The sequence below is a fragment of the Morus notabilis genome, unplaced genomic scaffold (genome assembly GCF_000414095.1).
Source record: "Morus notabilis unplaced genomic scaffold, ASM41409v2 Scaffold689, whole genome shotgun sequence".
NCBI classification, from domain to species: domain Eukaryota; kingdom Viridiplantae; phylum Streptophyta; class Magnoliopsida; order Rosales; family Moraceae; genus Morus; species Morus notabilis.
The window spans coordinates 68376-88448 of NW_010358342.1; the positions used below are offsets into that span (position 1 = coordinate 68376).

Genomic DNA, 20073 nt, shown 5'->3' on the forward strand with positions numbered 1-20073 from the left:
GAACTGAGACTGAGAGATTGACCTATAATTTATCAGTGCTTTATCATTAATAAACTTATAATTTAATTGAAATCAATTAATTACTAACTGATTTTGATAAATTATTAACTGATATTAATTAATAACAAAGAATTAATCAGTGATAAATATAAGAAATATTAATAAATAAAAAAATAACTTGTCCATGTGGTGAAAATTTTGTTCTAGCACCTGTATTTGTCATATTAGAATAAAATGCATTGATCTGAAAAATTAAATTCTATAGTAAGGAAGAGGGGGACAAAACTCTCCATGTAATGATAGGTTTCCACTAAATTTCAAACATAACATGACGTTCTCAATCCTACAATGTTCCCTACACAAAACTTTTCTTCACTTTAAACCCTTTCCTTTGCGTATGATATTGAACCGTATTAACATAAGAGTGCCTGCTACTTTGAAGAAACAATCAGATGATTACAAGCACACTCAACACTACCATAAAAATCCGTCCACCTGCAATTATTAGGAAGAAGCATTTACAGCACCAATATAAAGGAAACCAATCCATCAACCCAAATCACCAGAGCTGCCCATTCTACTCTGTACATAACGAATGTCTAGATCTACCAAGGTTACTTTTGGCCTGTAAATTTCAGACAACTTAGGTTGATTAGAGGTTGGTACTATGGGAATTGATACAGATTGATATCTTCGACCCCGAAAATATCATCAAGATCGGTCGATAACTCTGCTTCATCGCTGGTTTCGCCAAGTTCAGCCTGCAAGAATAGTTTGCAGAATTCACAAGTTACATGACCCTTCAACGAAGAGGATTGTTTAATTACTTGAGACAAATACTATGATGGCAAGTTGATCAATGACTTATTATCTTAAACAAGTAAAAGAGAGTTTCCTGGACACGCATGATTTAGAGGTCATTTTGTTCGATATTAATAAACGTTGCTCGTGTACCTTAACTTCGCCATACTTCTCGAGCACGCGATGATATTGCTGACGTGCCTCTGAGGACTTAACCATAGACAGTACCCGTGAGATAGCCTGATTAATTGCTCCATCAACTTTTTCCTTGCGGAACACCTTGAGAATATCTTCATCTTCACTTTCATCAATAGGCTCTGTCTCGGGTCGAAAACCACGCAGACCAGATCCTCTCCTTCGCCACCGTAGTACCACTTTTTCTAAAACCCCAACCGCCCAACAGATCACCTTGTAATGCTTCCTAACTTGATAACCTCTCACACAAGCCTGCAAAGAAAAGAGAAGTTGACAACTTGTTAAACTACTTAGAAAAGTCTCAATGGCTCAAGTACGTATCTCATAGAAAATGTTGCACCTGTATCTGGACAACTTTCTGGCGGAATGCGAGAAAATCCTTGCGGCCTTTCCACCCCCGATATTTCTTCTGGATAGATAATGCAGCTGAATTGTAATCACGTGGGTTTCTAAAGTTCAGTTTTGCCATCGCTGAGAGCTCTTGAATATCCTCAGAACTCATTCCATATTCATCCACAGAATCGGCAGCTTCCAACAGTTGTCGTTTCCTAAAAGAATGTGCCCTGAAAGCAGATTGTATACGTGCTGCGGCCTGAGCTGCATTGCGGACTGCAGCCAAGGTATGTTTAAGTGAAAGCTGATCCTCATTTGTGATGAGGTTTTGCTTCGATACGATATTTACGGTATTCTCTGCTTCAACCTCAGCGGAACCTCTGGAAAGCTCACTTTCTTCCAAGGTAAGGGATGACAAGTGGCTGGTTAATGCCATCTCTGAAAGATAACCGGCAAGTCCCTTATGCCCATGGGTGGCCGCAACAGAGGCTGCTGTTATACCCGTTGGATCTCGTGAATTGGGATCCGTCACAGCTCCAGCAAATGCACCAGAAGCTATAAGTGCAGCAACCATTTTTTCCCTGTTACAGGATTAATATCATTTCAGTGGTAGATAACCGGTAATTAACAGAGACAACCTTCTCAGTGATCCATCTTAACCACAAACGAAAGAAAACTAGTGCTAAATGATGACGCCATAAAACCAAGTAATTCGTGCAAGATAATGGTTTTACTCGGTTGAAGAAACAAGTTAATGAAAACAATCCAATTTCTATTACCTTCCAAAGTGAGCCGCCCAGTGTAAAGCAGTCCATCCAGTAATGTCGCGAAAATTTATACTCACTCCAGAACTAAGTATAGGGTTTAAGGCCCATTCAAAGCCCAGACCAGCAACCATGTGAATTATCCCTTGCTCTTTCTTGGACAATGAACATCCTGTCTGATTGCGCTGGTCCTGGGATTTAGAAGATAACCACTGCTGTAATTTTTCTTTCAGAAGCTCTTCAAGAAGCCAATTAATAGTACTTGATGAAGTTCCACTACCAAGTAAAAGGGACTCTATGACACTATCCCATGGTTCATCGTCAGCTTTGAATTTATTTGGGGCGTCTGGATCTATGACACCTCTTTTTTGCATTGACAAATCTGACAACAGCATCCGAATGAATCTTACAAGTAATAAGAGCTCTTCCCGACTCCTAGTTGATTCTAGAGAAGATAAATCTCCTTCAATAGAATTTCTAGTCTTAACACGATACTCAAACTCTCTGACCTCACTGCAAGATTCTCGATTTCCAGAAGTTATGCATAGAGTAACCTTTCCAGGAGGGTGAGGAGGCGCTTCACAACAAATTACCCCTTCTTGAATGATTTGAACAGGAACTTCAATGTCACCGAACATACAATTCCATGCAGATTCTGGTGAATTGCAAAGAAATGACCCAACAATGATGATCTGCATATAAGGACCGAAAAAAGTGAGCTTTAAGATTACGCATAAAAGTACTTTTTTTTTTCTTGCAATGGGGAAAAAGGATGTTACGGAAGGACTTGCTCGTATCAGGATAATTAGGGATTTAGCATTAATTCGTTAAGAGTTTTTATTTGTATTTACGTATTTTTGAAGAATTGATTAGCCTTTTTCAATCTGGTAACCCAGTTTTGCAAGCAACAGAAAACACAGAATAATAGAAAGATACCTTTGTGGTTTCAGTGGCATAACCCCATTCTGGGGATATTTCCTGAATTCTAAATTTCTGCTTTTGTGCAACAGTCAAATTCATATCCAATTCAAGCGGTGCAATTTGACCTTGATCAAACAACATTGCATAATAGTCTGAATTGGTTCCATAAATTTGTGAAGTTGAAGGATATGTAGAAAATTTAAAACCGTCAAATCCTTGACACATCAACAGAGAAGCTGAAAATAAATGAAGGTTTTCAACTGGTCAGAGACTCACAGCTTGGTATTAATCCAAATTCAAAAAGACATGGGCTAAACAACTTTTAACCAGGATGTTTCACATATCATAGTATCATACCATTATCAACACTGCTTCCATTGGAATTTTGCCATTGATGGTGTTCCAGATCTTCTCTTGGTGCATTTCCTGTAGATCCTGGCTCCTGTTCAACGTGTCATTGTGTGAAGTTTAGTGCATTACATATGGCATAAACCATACGTAAAAGTGTAATAAAATAAATAAGTGAAGCTTTCATAAGAGTTAGAAAGTGATTCCATTTATAAATTTGTTATGATACTCACATTTCTACTTGATGATAAATGATTCTGCTGGCACTCAACACCTGAAGTGGTGCAAGAATTCAGAACATCTTTCCAGGATAAAGATTCTTTCCTCTCATATGTATATTCTTGTCCGAAGAATTGATGATGATCTTCATCGATGCAACCTGAGAACATGAACCCACATTGACTTGGCAATTTATTTGTCATTTGATTAAGCATTCTTTAGTACTTCAAGTTACTACATGATCCTACAAGGAGGACTTGGCTCATTTCTTAAAACAGGGGCGGATGAATTTTCTTTGTTGTTCACTTGTGTTCTCAACACTGGCTCTTACATTTCTAAGTATAACATAGCTTCTTTCGGCTAACTCCCTAATAGTATTCACAACTAGTGGCTATTGTTTTTTGGGAAATTGCAGTGAGTGGATGGAGCTATTCACTGCCTGAAAATAAATGGCCCGTTTATCTGAATTGAGGAAAACCGCTGAAAATTCATTATGTACTATATAAGATCAATTTGATTTTACTCAATAAATCTATTATTTATGATTTAGGCATTATTTACTAGGTAGTAAATCAGTTGATTTACTGAAAACGACCATTCTTTTAAAGTCTCAAAATTCCACTGTTTTTCTAAAATGCTTCTTCCAAAACTGGTCATTTCTTAAAATCACCTTGTGTTTGTGTGTGTGTGATTTTTCCTCGGTACAAGTTGTGCTTGCTCACAAGCTATTGGTCCCTAAAGTATATGATAGGATCTGGTACAAAACAGTCACACAAACAGCAAATAGCAAAGGAATTTGATCGATCCAAGTAGTTTTGAATTAAGTTTTCTATTAAGAGAAATGGAAATACAAACCCTTGCACTCCCTAGAGCTAATGCTCAACTCTTTACAGAGAAAACTCAGAGAAAATGATCGATGCCTTCTCACTCAGCTTCCCTTCCAGTTTTATTCCATAGTACTCCTAACTAACTAACCGTCCCTCCTCCCGATGCACTCACGCAAATTCCGCTCCCCTCAACGTCCTTTCACCCCCCTTCAACCTACGTAGCCTTGCTGATGTCATCTGCTCCCTCACCCCCCATCTAGTGCCAACTCAGCAACACACTCACCACTTTTACTTCCGTCATCATCCACTGCCACATTCCGCCTAACCTTTCCTCCACTCCTCGCATTCCTCCTCTTCCGAGCATAAATAAAACACAAAGGGGGCCTATCAATACCCCTCGCCCAAAGGCGCACCTTGTCCTCAAGGTGGAATTCCGGAAATTGAGCATTAATAGCAGTGTACGACTCCCAAGTGTCATCATGTGGGGGGAGATTTGCCTAATGGATGAGCACTTCAGACTCCGCATGGTCCCCACATTGGCCCTCACGAACACCCAGCAACACGGCTGGTTCCGTGACCAATTCCATGGTGTCAGAAAGTTGAGGAGGGAGAGTTGGCGATACAGCAGCCTCTTCCACAGCCCGATGAAGCTGAGAGACGTGAAACACCGGATGAACAGCCGCTGCCTCGGGCAAACGAAGGTGATAAGCCACTGCCCCTACCTTAGCCGAAACCTCAAAGGGCCCGTAAAAGCGGGGCGCCAGCTTCTCGTTGCGGCGCTAGGCAAGAGATTTATGCCTGTACGAATGCAATTTAAGGTAAACCATGTCCCCAACGTCGAAGTGCACATCCCTGCGCTTTTTATCAGCCTAATTCTTCATCTTCTGTTGTGCCCGCATCAAGTGAGACTTCAAAATTTCCAGCATACTGTCTTGTTCAGCCGGCTTCCGATCCACCGAATCCACAGTAGAGTTACCAACACCATAACGAACAAGAGGAGGGGAATCACGCCCATATAGGATGCAGAAAGGCGTAGTCTGAATGACGGTGTGAAAAGAAGTGTTGTACCAGTATTCGGACCAAGGCAACCATTTGGCCCATTGGTGAGGGCGCTCCGAAGCAAAACATCGCAAATAGGTCTTAAGGCAACGGTTCAACACCTCCGTCTGCCCATCCGTTTGCGGGTGATATGCTGTGCTTCGAGTGAGGGAGGTGCCCTGCTGTTTGAACAGCTCGGTCCAGAACAAGCTGAGAAAGACTCGATCTCTGTCGGACACAATTGTTCATGGTATCCCGTGCATGCGCACCACTTCCTTAATGAAAGTGTTTGCCACTTGTATTGCTGTAAAGGGGTGCTTCAAGGGTATGAAGTGGCCGTGTTTGCTGAGGCAATCCACCACTACGAAAATACAGTCAAATCCATCCGATTTCGGCAGCCCCTCAATGCGTCCATCGAAATATCCTCCCACACTTGGTCCGGCATTGGCAGGGGCTGCAACAGTCCTTGAGCGGTGAGTCCAACACTCTTATGCTGTTGGCAAACCTTGCAAGGCGGCACATAAGCCATAATGTCCTTCATCCCAAACTAAAACCACTCCGCTGCTAAGCGCCTGCAAGTCTTCGAGACACTTGCATGCCCTTCAACCACGCTGTCACCGTATATCTTCAAAAGCTCAGACACAAAGGGCGAGTCATGTGTTATCACCATACGACCCTCAAACAACAGCCTACCTTGATCCACACTAAAACCGGGATGTAAATCCACCGAATGAATCACTTCCGCCTTGATTTTCAAGAGCTTCTTGTCTAACTCCACTTGCTTATGTAATTCATCCGTATTGAACACCAATGGGGCCACCAGGGTATTTAGGGATGGGGTCAGGGGCTGTCTAGAGAGCGCATCACCCGCGCAGTTCTCACTTCCGGGTTTGTACGGGATCTCGAAATCAAACCCCAACAACTTAGTCAACCATTTCTGATGCTCGACGCTAACCAATCGCTGTTCTAAGAGGAATTTCAAGCTTCGTTGGTCGGTTTGTATCACAAAATGCCGGTCAAGTATGGTAACCATTTCTGCACAGCCAACACAATAGCCATCAACTCGCGCTCATAAAAAGATTTATGGTGTGCCGTAGGGGACAGAGCTTGGTTGAAAAAAGCTATAGGTCGCTGCCCATGCATCATAACCACTCCAACCCCCAACTGAAAGCATCCGCTTCCACCACAAATGGCTTGGAGAAATTCGGGAGAGCTAACACCGGTACCTTTGTCATGGCATCCTTCAACTCAATGAAAGCTTGTGCAGCCTTGGAGTTCCATGCGAAATTATCCTTCTTAAGGAGGTCGGTGAGGGGCCTTGCTATCCTTCCATACCCTTCTTCGAACTGACGGTAATACCCTGTCAATCCTAGGAACCCACGGAGTTCTTTAAGAGTCATAGGGCCCGACCATTGCACCATTGCTTCGACCTTGGATGCATCTACCTCTACACCCCCGCTGGATAGTATATGGCCTAAGTACTCTAGGGTAGCTTGTCCAAAGCTACACTTCTTCTCATTTGCCACCAAACTGTGTTTGCTCAATTCTACTAAAACCAAATCTAAGTGCGTACCTTGTGCTCCTTAATGGACCGACTGTAGACCAAGATAGACCAGAACAAACTTACGAAGGAACTCCATAAAAACTTGATTCATGAGGGCTTGAAAAGTAGCGGGGGCATTTGTCAATCCAAAGGGGCATTACTAGAAATTCGTAATGTCCTTCATGAGTGCGGAACGCCGTCTTCGGAACATCTTCGGCGCATACCTTTATTTGGTGATAACCGGACTTAAGGTCGATTTTTGAAAAGATGGTCGCACCATGAAGCTCCTCCAACAACTCCTTGATCACCGGAATAGTAAAACAGTCCGGCACCGTCTCCTTGTTCAATGCCCAATAGTCAACACAGAACCGCCAACTCCCGTCCTTCACCGGACTTGAGAAAGGGCTCATGCTTGGCTGCACAATCCCCACTGCCAACATCTCGCCAACTAGCTTCTCAATTTCATCCGTTTGCCCCTGTGGATACCTATATGGCCTCACATTGATCGGAGATGTCCCCTCCTTAAGTACAATGGCGTGATCTCTTACCCTAACTGTTGGCAACCCGGTAGCACTTTTGAACACCATCTCCCATTTTTTTAACACCCTAAGCAACGCTGCTGGAGCCTCCGCCGTTGACCCCCCATCCATCTTCCGCTCCACCGAAATGGTGCTTAGTTCCAACACCAATCCATGCCCCTCCTTCCCTATCGACATCATCAGTGCTTTCAAGGACACCAAAGTCTTGTAGAGAGATCGGTCCCCCTGCAAGGTCATCATCTACTCGCCAATCTTGAACTTCATGGTTAGAGCTTTCTAGTTCACCGTCATAGCCCCCAAGGTCTCCAACCACTGCATCCCCAGAATTATGTCCGAGCTGCCCAACTCCAAAGGTAAAAAGTCCTCCACAATCTCCACCGATTGGAGGGAAAGTCGAACTCCCTTGCAAACCCCTGCCCCTTTCACGGAAAGCCCAGTCCCCATCACTACTTCATAACCACCGATTGTGTCTAAGGGCAATTTAAGTTGGTTCACTAAATCCGTGGAAATGAAATTATGGGTTGCTGCGCTGTCAATCAACACCACGACCTCTTTCGTTCCCAAAGTCCCCTCAACTTCATAGTGCGTGGGGCGGTCAAGCCCACCACTGAGTTAAAGTGACAGCTCCACAATTTCATTAATAACCGGTTTTATCATCTTCCTAATCCTCCCTTAATTCTTCATCGCTAACGACTAATACATGTAATTCTCAGTTAGGACAGCAGTGGCCGATAGTGTACTTGCCATCACACCGGTAGCAAAGTCCTTTCCCCCCGCTTGGCCTGCAACTCTGCATCGGACAATCTCCGGAAGGGAATGGTGGCGCCGTTAGGTCCCCTGTCAGCTAACGAAGTCGTCCTTCCAAGGCATGTGGTGTTCTTCTTTTGCTCCATCGAGGGGTTTGTGTTCCCAGCCCTGGCCCAAGTTCCAAACGGCCCACTGAGCTTTTGGACCCTTTCAGTTGAACATTTATGTCTTCCACTCTCTGGGCCATTTCCATGATCTGGCCCAACCTAACCGGTTTCAGCATACGTACCTCTGCCTATATGAATGGTTTCAGGCCATTCACGAAGCTCCTCTCCAACACCTACTTTGGCACCTCTGTTAACGGCGCTGCAGGGATCTCGAACTAACGACGGTACTCGCGCACCGTCATATCCTGTCGCAACCCTAGAAATTTCTCACAGAGGCTCCCGCCCTGGGTGGGTCGAAACCTCTCCAAGATTAACGTCTTCAGCTCCACCCAATTCCGGATCGTGCGGCGGCTGTCCTCCCACTGGAACCACGCCAGTGCTTCTCCGTCCAAACTCATCACCACCACCTCTAATTTCTCCCCCTCTTTCAACCGATTCATCTGGAAGTATCTCTCAACCCGGTCCGGTAAATCCAGCCATCGGGGTTGGTTCTGTCAAAAACGAGCACCTCGACTCTCTGAGTACGGCACTCCCCACGCGGTGCCTCTTCCTTCCCCGCCCCGTCCTTCTCGTTGCTCTCTCCCATCAGCACCGACTGCCCCGAGGGGGGCTCAGCGCTCGTCCCCGTCCTCGCCTGCTCAAATTCCACCTTGTGGCGGAGTAGCTCCTCCAACTTGCCCATCATAACCTCTAGACACTTCTCGATCTTTAGAATTTTCTGCATCTCTTCTTTCACTCCTTCGATCTCCTTCAAAAACTCCTTGCGATTCCCTTCGACCTTCTCTTCGGGCTTCTTCTGCGGCGCTATCCAGGACTTGCTCTGGTACCAATTTGATAGGGTATGGTACAAAACAGTCACACAAATAACAAATAGCAAAGAAATTTGATTGATCCAAGTAGTTTTGAACTAAGTTTTCTATTAAGAGAAATGGAAATACAAGAATATGGGGTATTCGAGTGACCCTAGCACTCCCTAGAGCTAATGCTCAACTCTTTATAGAGAAAACTCATAGAAAATGATCGATGCCCTCTCACTCAGCTTCCCTTCCGGTTTTATTTCATACTACTCCTAACTAACTGTCCCTTCTCCCGGATGCACTCACGCAAATTTTGCTACCCTCAACGTCCCTTCACCCCTCTTCAGCCTACGTAGCCTTGTTGATTTCATCTGCTCTTTCACCCCCATCTCCCGCCAACTCAACACTTTTACTCCCGGCATCATCCACTGCCACATTCTGCCCAACCTTTCCTCCACTCCTCACATTCCTCCTTTTCCGAGCATAAGTAAAACGCAAAAGGGGCCTATCAGTATATAATTGCCAGGCCTACTACAGTCAAAGAGTACAAGTCATATGACATATTAAATCATATGTGAAGCAAAATGACCAAAAATAGTTAACGACATCAACCACATTTGACACGAGTATAGAAGATGGAGAACAAATAAGAACATTATTTGAGAAGCATGGTATGGTTTGTATTACCTTGCATCCCAGCATGTCCAGAATAACATTGATCACGTAAACTATCTTCTGTTCCACGAAAATCTACAAACTGATCTTGATTTAACATCACCTGTTTATAATCCAGGAGATTAGAAAGATTTGGATCTTCAACCTGACTACAAGGTGGACCACATTCTTTGAAGGTGTCGTCATTTAGATTTAATTGCTCCTCGAGCTTTCGCAGAGCTTGACTAACTTCATGTTTTGCAGAACTACCTGACTCTCTTGTCCCATCTATACTGCCATTGTGATCCTTGCCATTTATTTGGATTAGTGGATCAGAACTAACTTCTATTGACCCTGGACTGGTTAAATTCTGATAATCACTAATGGAGAGAGAGCCTGCATTTTGAGGGTTACTCGGGCTAGGACTCTGGTTGATAGATGAAAAAGATCCTGGTGATAATTGGGCACCAGATCCAGAACTGGAATTACCCTGCAAATAAAACCAATGACAAGTTAAGCTTATTGTAGAGAGATCTGCACGAGAACTATTATCGGTTATTCTCTAACACTTACCTCAGTTATGTCTCTGTAATGTACAAGAACAATGTGCTCAGATGCCCTGCCACAAGGGTTAAAAGCAAATAAGAGTATATGGTGTAAGTCCTTCAAATCAAGTTGCTAAAGCCACAAATAAAGACATCAATGAGGCACAAATCATAAAGAAGGCAAACTAAATTTATCACTTTCTTGTACCCTGGTTGAATTTCTATTAATGATAATCTTAGTATAACAACTTAAACAGATGGAATAGCAAGAAACTTAACCATATAAAGGTGAGGCCAATGTACTAATAAATACAAGAATACTCACGGATCCAGCATCCAATAGCTACGTCTCTGAAAACAATGATTCTCTTCTCCATGTGCATAGTAACAGTTCAACGTTTCGACATTTCCAACCTAGCCATGCATATAAATTGTTACCCCTCAAATTGAAGAAATCAATCAAAAATTTCATCGAACTCTGAGCAAAAAGTATTCGCATGAAACAAGACATTAAACGAGCAAAATGAACACTTAATTTCATTGATAAAAGCACCGAAATTTGAAATACTATTTTCCATAATCATACATTTCGAACGCCCAGAACTATTTAACATCAGTTATCCACTACGTTAAATATATCCACTATTTTCATTTTTCATTTTTTGGTGAATTCATAGGGGAAAATCTCACATTCTATATGACAGGAATTCTTTTATATGCTTCTTTTCGTAAATGTTACTTATTTGCACCATACGTTTGCATCACTAACTTTGAATATGTAATTTCAAAAAGAAAACAAAAAATATTTGACTTTATGGGCCCGCTTAGTTCGCTAATTCAAGTTTTTTAATTCGATTTGAGATGTGACTTTATGTGAGAGCTTTTTACTGTAGCAAAAAAGTTAGATGTGACTGTTTCTGAGAGCTTTTTATTGTAGCAAAACTCGAATTCTAAATTCGAATTGAGATGTGACTTTATGTGAGAGCTTTTTACTGTAGCAAAAAAGTTAGATGTGACTGTTTCTGAGAGCTTTTTATTGTAGCAAAACTCGAATTCTAAACTCGAATTGGTGAAATGAACGGGGTATGTACCGCCACAGACTAGGAATGCAAAGTCTATTTGATAAATAAAAATGTTAGAACTTAAGAACAACACACAAGTAATGAGTTTTACTGTTCTGCAAGTTCTCCAAGAATTAGATAGAAGGCTTCAATCACTTGAGAAGCCAAAAACATTGAAACTAAATTTGAAGCAATCTACATATTTCCCTTACGTAGAAGAACAATAAACATAACCACACAAGACAATTTTTAACAAACCTTAAGTCGTTCATGCGCTTCCCCAACAGTCCTCCCATCCTTCTTCTTACGCCAATTATGACCGTCTTTACGAAAGAACCGAAGAACCCTCTTGTTAAATAGAAACAACGATCCACCTGTCGAAAAAAATCCGGTCAAGAATTCGGACAACACTATCATCAGTACATACAAGATCCAATAAATTGCTTGAATCAAAATTCAAATCGAAAGATCATGAACATTACTCGTTGGTCGTTTAGGCGGCTCCTGGGTGAGCTTGTACTTCTCATGATTTCGTAAAATGAAGAACACTTCTGCGGGCTTCAGCCAACGGGACTGAGCTTCTTTATACAGCTCATTAATATCATACTCTGGGATATTAATAATACAGTATATTGTCAAAATTATCATTATAATTCACATCTCAACCATAATTCTTACACACTTTTCAAGGAAAGAGCAAATTGCAGTGGAATAAGCCAAAGTCATTTAAGTCATGCCTTTTCCTATTAATTTTAAACCTAAATTCAGCAGGTCTTTTTTTTTTTCTTTTAATTTGGAATTCCAAACCCTAATCAACAATTTAAAACAACTGGAAAAAAAAAAAAAAAAAAAACCAATTAAGCATTTAGGTGCCAAATTTCGAGAATTATACAAATTAATTGCTTGTAAAGACTTAAATTTGAACTCATAACGCGAGCCGATTCAATTAAAAAAAAAAAGTAATGAAGAAAAATTAATTAAAACTTTTAAGGTTAAAACCATAGAAATACAAAATAACATGAAGTAATCAAATTGTTAACAGCCTTAAGAAAGAAAAACTTTTTTTTTTTACATGTATTTTAAGAGGAAAAGGGAAAATCAAAAGAAACAAACCTCAACTCGAAAGAAATATAAACATTCCAGAAATTAGTACTCACCTGATTGCATCTTGTTCATTTCCGCCTTAAAAAAGAAGGAAAAAAAAAAAGAGCTTAAAAACCGGACGAACTGCAGAGAAGGGCTTTTCAATTCATTTGAAGGCGAAAGTAGCCGTTTGGTTGATGTCCGGTGATGGAGTTAAAGCAGAGTCCGGTTGTTGAGTTTTGACCGGACATGATTGGACTCTGACGAAGAAATCAAACTCCAGTATCTTGGGGCACCCGAACTCGTGTCAGATCACACCCGACCCGACAAGTAATCAGAGAGAGAGAGAGAGAGAGAGAGAGAGAGAGAGAGATATATTTTAACTAGAGATTATAAGTCGGTTTAGTTGGAGCTCATATTTTTAGTTTTATGAAATTATTAAGAACCAAGAAACAGACAAAAGCCAGTGGCGAGACAAAGTACGCAATAAATTATCTGCTGTTATTGGAAAGAATAAGAAAGGAAATAAGAAATTTAGTTGGAGAATTTAAATCATGATATGAATCATAATTTATAATTTATTATAATATTTTTTTTTATAAAAAATATACATAAATTAAAAATAATTATAATTATATAATTTTAATTTATGACTAAACCTTTATTAAATTATCTCTGTTATTATCATAACTGCAGTAATTAGATACATCATGCCTTCCGCGAAGTGGGACCAATAGATATGATTATTGGTTATAACTTATTTGGATTGGTTGTTGGACCATAAACTAGATTCTCTCTCTCTTTTTTTTTTTCTTTTAATGATGAATTCCATGCTTCAGTACAGAAATTATGTACTTTATATATTACGTGATTTTAAGCCAGATTTTCAATAATTTTGTGGGATCATTCATTGAATATATTTATAATATAATTTGGCGTTAAAAATTGCACAATACCAATAAAAATCCCCTAACAGAGAACTTTCCTGTTCCTTTCTTTATTTGCAATTGCAAAGCATCCCTTTTGATAAGATACCAAATACATACGTATATATTAGATGTCGTCAAATCTTTCTGTTATTATTATTAATTAATATTTTTGCATTATTATGACAACATAATTTAAATTTTGTTAATGTCATGTCTTTTTGCTTAAAATAAATATAATTTTCATGATTATACACTACTAGCATAATATTTCTTGTAAGAAACTTCTAATGATAGCAATTAACTCATATGAAATGAAGCAAGTTTAATGGGATATGAATTATGATGATCATATTGATAGCCGTATGTAACGGAATGTGAGTGGGCAATGATGTAGGAAAAGTTATCATAAGCTCAGCAGCAGCTGAACATTTCTCTCCAACACAATGGATCTGCGTGAGTGCTTACTAGATTAGAATATCTTCGTAAATTTTACGTTTAGTTTATAAATTTAAAATTATGATTTAAAATTATTTTTAATTTATGTATATTTTTTTAAAAAAATATTATAATAAATTATGAATTATAATTTAAATTATAACATAAATTTTTACTCCAAACAAAGTACTAAAGATTCGCTTTGTTGACTTCTTGGCCTGGAGTCTCCCATTTAACAAGAGTCAAGACGGCCAAGCGCAACGGAGTAACTTGCGGAGAAATTCGGAGAGTCTATACAGGCAGTTTCGTAAAACCACACGGAAGACTCCGTACACCGCTGTACGTGAAGAGTAAATTTCCACGTAAAACCTCCCGGGAAACGACAAAAATTCAGCTGAAGAGTCATAATTATTAAGTTGTACATTTATTTACATCAAATTAGTCGAATAAAGAAATTAATAAAAGACATGTGGAAAAGGTGTGGGACTAAAATTGTAAAATATTTATTACCCTCAGATCTAGATTGGATTGGAGATTGGCTGTGCTTGGCCTTTTGAATAATATATTTTATCCAAAACTTAAATTACTCACAAACTTGTAAGTGCTGATCCACCAAAAGCTTATTGCTCTGTCTTCAAATTTGGCCCTCGGCAACTTCCCAACCATGTAATGCTTTTGGATATATATGGTATTTGATATAATATAAAATGCATGTTGTAGGGGCTGTTGAATGTTGATGTGGTGAGTGGCTTTTGGAAAAAGTTGAAGAATTAACCGGATGTATAAGGTTAAACCCTATAGTTGACTGGGTAATGTTGTTATTTCTATAAAGGAATATGGATATTGTAGTAAATTCATCAATGTTTTTGGATTTTTTGGCTGTACATAAGATTGGTAGCAATAAATGAAAACGACAATGTAACACTTAAGAGACGTTTATTTTCTATATTCGTTTTTTATTCTGAATCATGATTCATAATTTTTTATAGTGTTTTCTCTCATAAAAAAAAATACACGTAAAATGAAAATAATTTTGAATCATAATTTTAAATACATAAACCAGACGTCTTCTAATTGAAAAAATGAAACAGTTAAGTAGATAAAACGTAACATAGGGACTAAAACAAACAGAAAAATAGTGTAAAATTACCGGACGGTTTTCTGTTCCTTTATTTCGAACGACAACTGGATCTCTAAGAATATTGTTTGGATGAGACATTTTCATTGTCATTACGCACGGCTGAGAATTAAGTAGCGGGACGTCTTAGTGTTGTCAAACGTGCCGTGCCGGCACGGCACGGCACGCTTGACCCCAGGCCCATCACGGGCCTGGGCCGAGCCTGAGAAGAAAAACTCAGGCCCGGTCCAGGCCCTGGCCCTAGTCCATAAGGGCCAGGGCCGGGCCTGGGCCCAGGCCCTTTACGGGCCGGCCCCAGCCCTTGTAATTTTTTTTTTAAATTTAATTAAAAAAAATATCAAATGCCCAAAAAGATGTGATTTTATTGAATTGACGTAATAGGAGTACACATAAATGACTGCCTCGTTAAAAACCTTGCTAAGTAAAACCCGTGGGGAGATCGAGACAAAACCTTAGCGAAAGAAAAATGAGTGCAGTAGCTAGGAATAGTAAATTACAAACATAAGTGCTTCCAGAAGATTCTGTTATTTCTAAGTTAGAAAAATATTCTTGCCTCGAATCATCTATGTAGTGTTATTTTCGTCTTCTGGCATCTTCTCAGTCTTTAACGCACATTAGTCCCTCCAAGATATATGGATGCATTCTGCTTCTCTTCTCGTCAAGAATTCGGTTGCTTGCGCTAAAAGCTTGCTCCGATGCTACCGTTGACACTAGAGTTATCAAAATGTCACGAGCTATTATGGACAGTGTTGGAAAACGATATGTCTTGCTCTTCCACCACTGTAAGATGTCTAGTTTGTCGTCATCGATTACAAAATTTGCTTCAAAATATTTGACTAGTTCCGCAGACGCTTGTGTTGAGGCCGATCCTGCCGTTTTCTCTTTCTTCTTCAAGAAACTCCACGACGATCCTTTAGGCCCCGAACTGGTAGTTGATGACGAAGTTCCCTGTTCTTTTTTACCTGTGCTATATTTTGCTTCATACAAACTAAAAACTTTTTCTAACATTTTCTTAGCGTCAGTAATACTTAGTTATTTATCTATTTTTAAATTATCTGCGGTAGCAATCATTAATGATTCAGTTCCATCTACTCCGCACCTAGGATCTAAATGAGTTGCCAATGCATATAACATAGGACAACCTGACCAATAACTTTTAAATTTATTTTCCATTAAGTTAACTATATTTTCAAAAAGTTGTGTATCCCTATACTAAGAAAATGTTTCTGAAATATTAAATAGTTGATGTAAAGCTAAATGTGCAGTAGGATAATAAACTCCAGAAAGTAATTCAGTAGCATTGTAAAAAACTTCTAAAAATTTAAAAAAATACTCAGCAATCTGCCAATCAGGATCGAAAATTAAAATTTGATCGTTCTTACTGTTTACGTATGTCGTGATAAGCTGTGACTACGGGAGTGCTGCCTTCAACATTAAATATGTTGAATTCCACCTATGTCTCACGTCAGTTGGAAACTTTCTTGGGCGCATCTGGCTGTTCCTGTAATATTGTTTGAATTCTTGGAGCCGAGCTCCAGAACTAGATATGAAGGATAATGATTCTCTAATATTTGTAAGATTAGCAGAGATATGTTCAATTCATGCCTGAACTACTAAATTAATTATGTGACATGCACACCGTTGATGAAAAATTTTCCCTCCAAATGCCGGTTTCAAACTACGTTTAAACAAATTAATTGCAGCTGTATTAGCTGACGCATTATCAAAAGTAATTGTTAAAATTTTATCTTTAATCCCATAAAACCCAAAAATTTCCATTATTGTATTGAAAATAGTTGTTGCGTTATGAGGATATGGACATAAATGAAAACCAATTATTCTTTTTTGTAAAACCCAATCGTCATCAACGTAGTGCGCTGTGACACATAAATATCTAGTTTTATTACACCCCTCCCACAGATCATAAGTGCAAGACACAGTAGCATTAAAAGTCCTAAAATTATCAACAAGAGATTGTCTCATTGCATAAAAAACTTTCATGCAATCAGAATGAGTTGTGTTTCTACTTACCCGTTTAAATTGTGGGCAAAAGGCTGTCTGGATGAATTCTTTGAAGAAGGCATCATCTGTAAAAGAAAGAGGTAATTCGGCACTAGCTAGAAATTTAGCTAGTACCTCACGAGCACATTGTGCATCATATGTAAAATTTTGTAACCCATGTGATGTGAGTGATAGCGTTTGTTGGCGGGAGTCCACACTCCCACCTTGGTGCAATGGTAGACATATTTTCCAATGTCTATCCAGATGACCAGTACCCCCACCCTTTTTATTAGAAAAGTGTTTTTTACAATATTTACATACCGCACGAATTTCCATCTCACATGTTTTTGGATTTGGTCGGGGCTCCTCGGTGAAATGCTGCCATGCCGGAGAAGTTCGCGGTCTTTTTCCTCTGCTGCGTTCTCCAGCTTCTTCGTTGTATACTGAAGCATTATCCACCAGAGCATTTTCTGGTTCAGTGGGGGCGGGGTTGGAAGGCATCATTTCTTCCCCAAAAAATGTCTCCTCACCAAGCTCAGGAAGAGCAGTGAAATCAGGGAAATTTGGTGAGGCCATTTTCTGGAAATTGATAGAACTTGATTGAACTTTGTAAATGAAAGAGCTAGAAAATGAATGAACACGAGAAAAAAAGCTTAGAATCAAAATCAAAGAGACAAGTTGAGAGATAGAATGAGAGTGAGATGAGAAGGAATTGTTATGTGGGATTTATGGTGGAATTAAGGGGTATTTAGAGGGAATTTTTGGGTTAAAATTCAGTTTTTTTCCGTTGGGCCCTTCGCGGGCCCAACGTGCGGCATGTGACGGGCCTCCCGTTCGGCCCATCACGTGCCAAACGGGAGGCACGTGACGGGCCAAACGGGAGGCCCGTCACGTGCCAAACGTTGGGCCCGTGAAGGGCCCACTGGACCAAATGAAATGGGCTTCTTCGTGGGCCGTTTTGCGGGCTTGGGCCGGGCCGAATAAGGGCCGTGCCGCGGGCCTCCACGTGCTTGGGCCACGGGCTGAGAAGTTGAGGCCCAGCACTAGTCCATTACACGTGTCGTGCTGGCACGGCCCGTAACAGTAACGAACCGGGCCGTGCCGAATCAAGTACTATTACGGGCTGGGATGGGCCGTCTATGGACGGCCCGGCCCATTTGACACCTCTAGGACATCTCACGTTTTTTACACCATGGGTCGGTAGAAACCCCCTATATATATAGTGATTGAGAAATCTGAGTGTCGTACTACGTATATATATGTGTGTGTATGTATATGTATATACATTAATACGACACTTGACAGAGACCTACCGGCAAATGGCCTCCCTCTGCACTAGCAAATTAAGCTAAGACCATTAATATTTTCTTTCTCAAGAGTCAAAACACTTGGTTTGTTTGGTCAAGTGCATGCACGCATGCAATTCCCCTTCTTCCTCTTTTTTTTTTTTTTTTTTTTTTTTTTTTTTTTCGGGGAATTCTTATAAATCTGAAAATTACTGCATTATCTTCTTGTCATTAACGTCTGAGGTAAATCTGGTCATCATTTTTTTTTTTTTTCAGGCGTGTAATTCTTATAAATCTGAAAATTACTGCATTATCTTCTTGTCATTAACGTCTGAGGTAAATCTGGTCATCATATATGTGTATATATATACATGGATAGTAATATTAGAGATCTCATGTAATATATCATTTTGTTTTCATATTGATTTATTGAGTCGTTTGGTATAAGGATTTTAGAATTCAGAACCATGATTCTGGTTTAAATTATTGTTTGTTAATAAAAAGTAAAAAGTGATTCTGATTTGACTTATTTAAAATTAGTGTTTAGTTTAGATGGTTCTAATTTAAGATTTGAATCATGATGTGATGTTTTAAATTAAAATCACTCATGATTCTAAAACAACCTCTCCCTTAGTTTTGGGTGGTTCAAACTCCTAATTATGGTTTTGGTTTCAGACCTATAATTTGGACTCAAAATTATGAATCATAATTCTAGTTTCAAAATCAAAACTAGAATCACTCTGATTTGAACTCTAATACCAAACGAAGCCTTAGACTGTTTATGTGTGTCAACTTTAATTTATTGATACATGTGGTGATAATATTATCTTTTTTTCTATAGAAAAATATAATATTATTTTTTTATTGAGGGATGTGATAAATGATCAATTGGATTGATCTCCAATATTGCTCTCTTTATGTTGATTGAATCAAGGAGCGATAACACTTCAAATTACTGTGAAAATGCAAATAATTACATTCATACAATTGTTCCTTGATTAATGGTGGAGGTCAATTCACTAGTTTAAAGCTTCCTTGGCTAACCATATATCATTATTTATATTATCTTACTCTATCATCAAAATATCAAAGAATAGAACAGTTGCCCCACAAACCAACATATGGTTTCCAACAGCTCTTTCTTCAAGTGATGTATTTTGACAGTGTGAACCCTCCATCAAATTTCAAACAAACCAAAAAAAAAAAAAAGAACAGACTTTTATGTCTTTTTCACCACAATAACATGCAACGATTTTGACTAGCACCATATTGAGTTGCAATTGGCAAATAAAAAAAAAAAAAAATGCATAATATACCTTAAGAGTGCTTGAGTCTGTACTTTTACTTTTTACTCTTAATAAATACTTTTTTTATTAGTGTAATTATTTAACTAAAAAAGTTATAAATTAAGATTAAAAAGTAAAAATCATGATTCGTGTATTTTTAATGAGTATTTATTAAGATTACTCAATATAAAAAATTGGGGTCAAGGTCAAATTGCAGCACAATTTGCTCATTTACCTGGAAAGAAGAAAAATGAAAAACAAAAAGACATAGCTATCACGTGGATAAGATTTTAAAAATATTCCAGTTTATATACATTCAATTATCTAAGAACAATAATATATATATATATATATATATATAACCATAGGCTAGTGTTGAGAAATGAATTATGTCACTGTTTTTAAAATTAGGTAGA

At 39.2% G+C, this 20073-nt stretch overlaps 1 protein-coding gene across 1 annotated transcript; it reads right to left on the minus strand.

The window, feature by feature from the left end:
• Positions 1 to 195: 195 nt before the first annotated feature.
• LOC21400440 (calmodulin-binding transcription activator 4) lies at positions 196 to 12957 on the minus strand. The gene is made up of 13 exons (XM_024161851.1): positions 12657 to 12957; positions 11982 to 12107; positions 11758 to 11873; positions 10764 to 10852; positions 10467 to 10512; positions 9927 to 10383; positions 3596 to 3741; positions 3372 to 3456; positions 3030 to 3250; positions 2109 to 2785; positions 1337 to 1910; positions 955 to 1248; positions 196 to 761 (listed from the first exon to the last, which is right to left on the minus strand). Exons 1-13 carry the CDS (start codon positions 12673 to 12675, stop codon positions 666 to 668), a joined length of 2946 nt encoding a protein of 981 aa, XP_024017619.1. The 5' UTR covers positions 12676 to 12957; the 3' UTR covers positions 196 to 665.
• Between the last annotated feature and the right edge of the window lie 7116 nt (positions 12958 to 20073).

Excerpts from the sequence above, each read along its gene's own strand:
- LOC21400440 (XM_024161851.1), bottom strand. Across the intron at positions 1,911-2,108 it reads TGGGCGGCTCACTTTGGAAG|GGAAAAAATGGTTGCTGCAC; the intron begins GTAATAGAAATT and ends ATCCTGTAACAG. Across the intron at positions 762-954 it reads AGAAGTATGGCGAAGTTAAG|GCTGAACTTGGCGAAACCAG; the intron begins GTACACGAGCAA and ends CTATTCTTGCAG.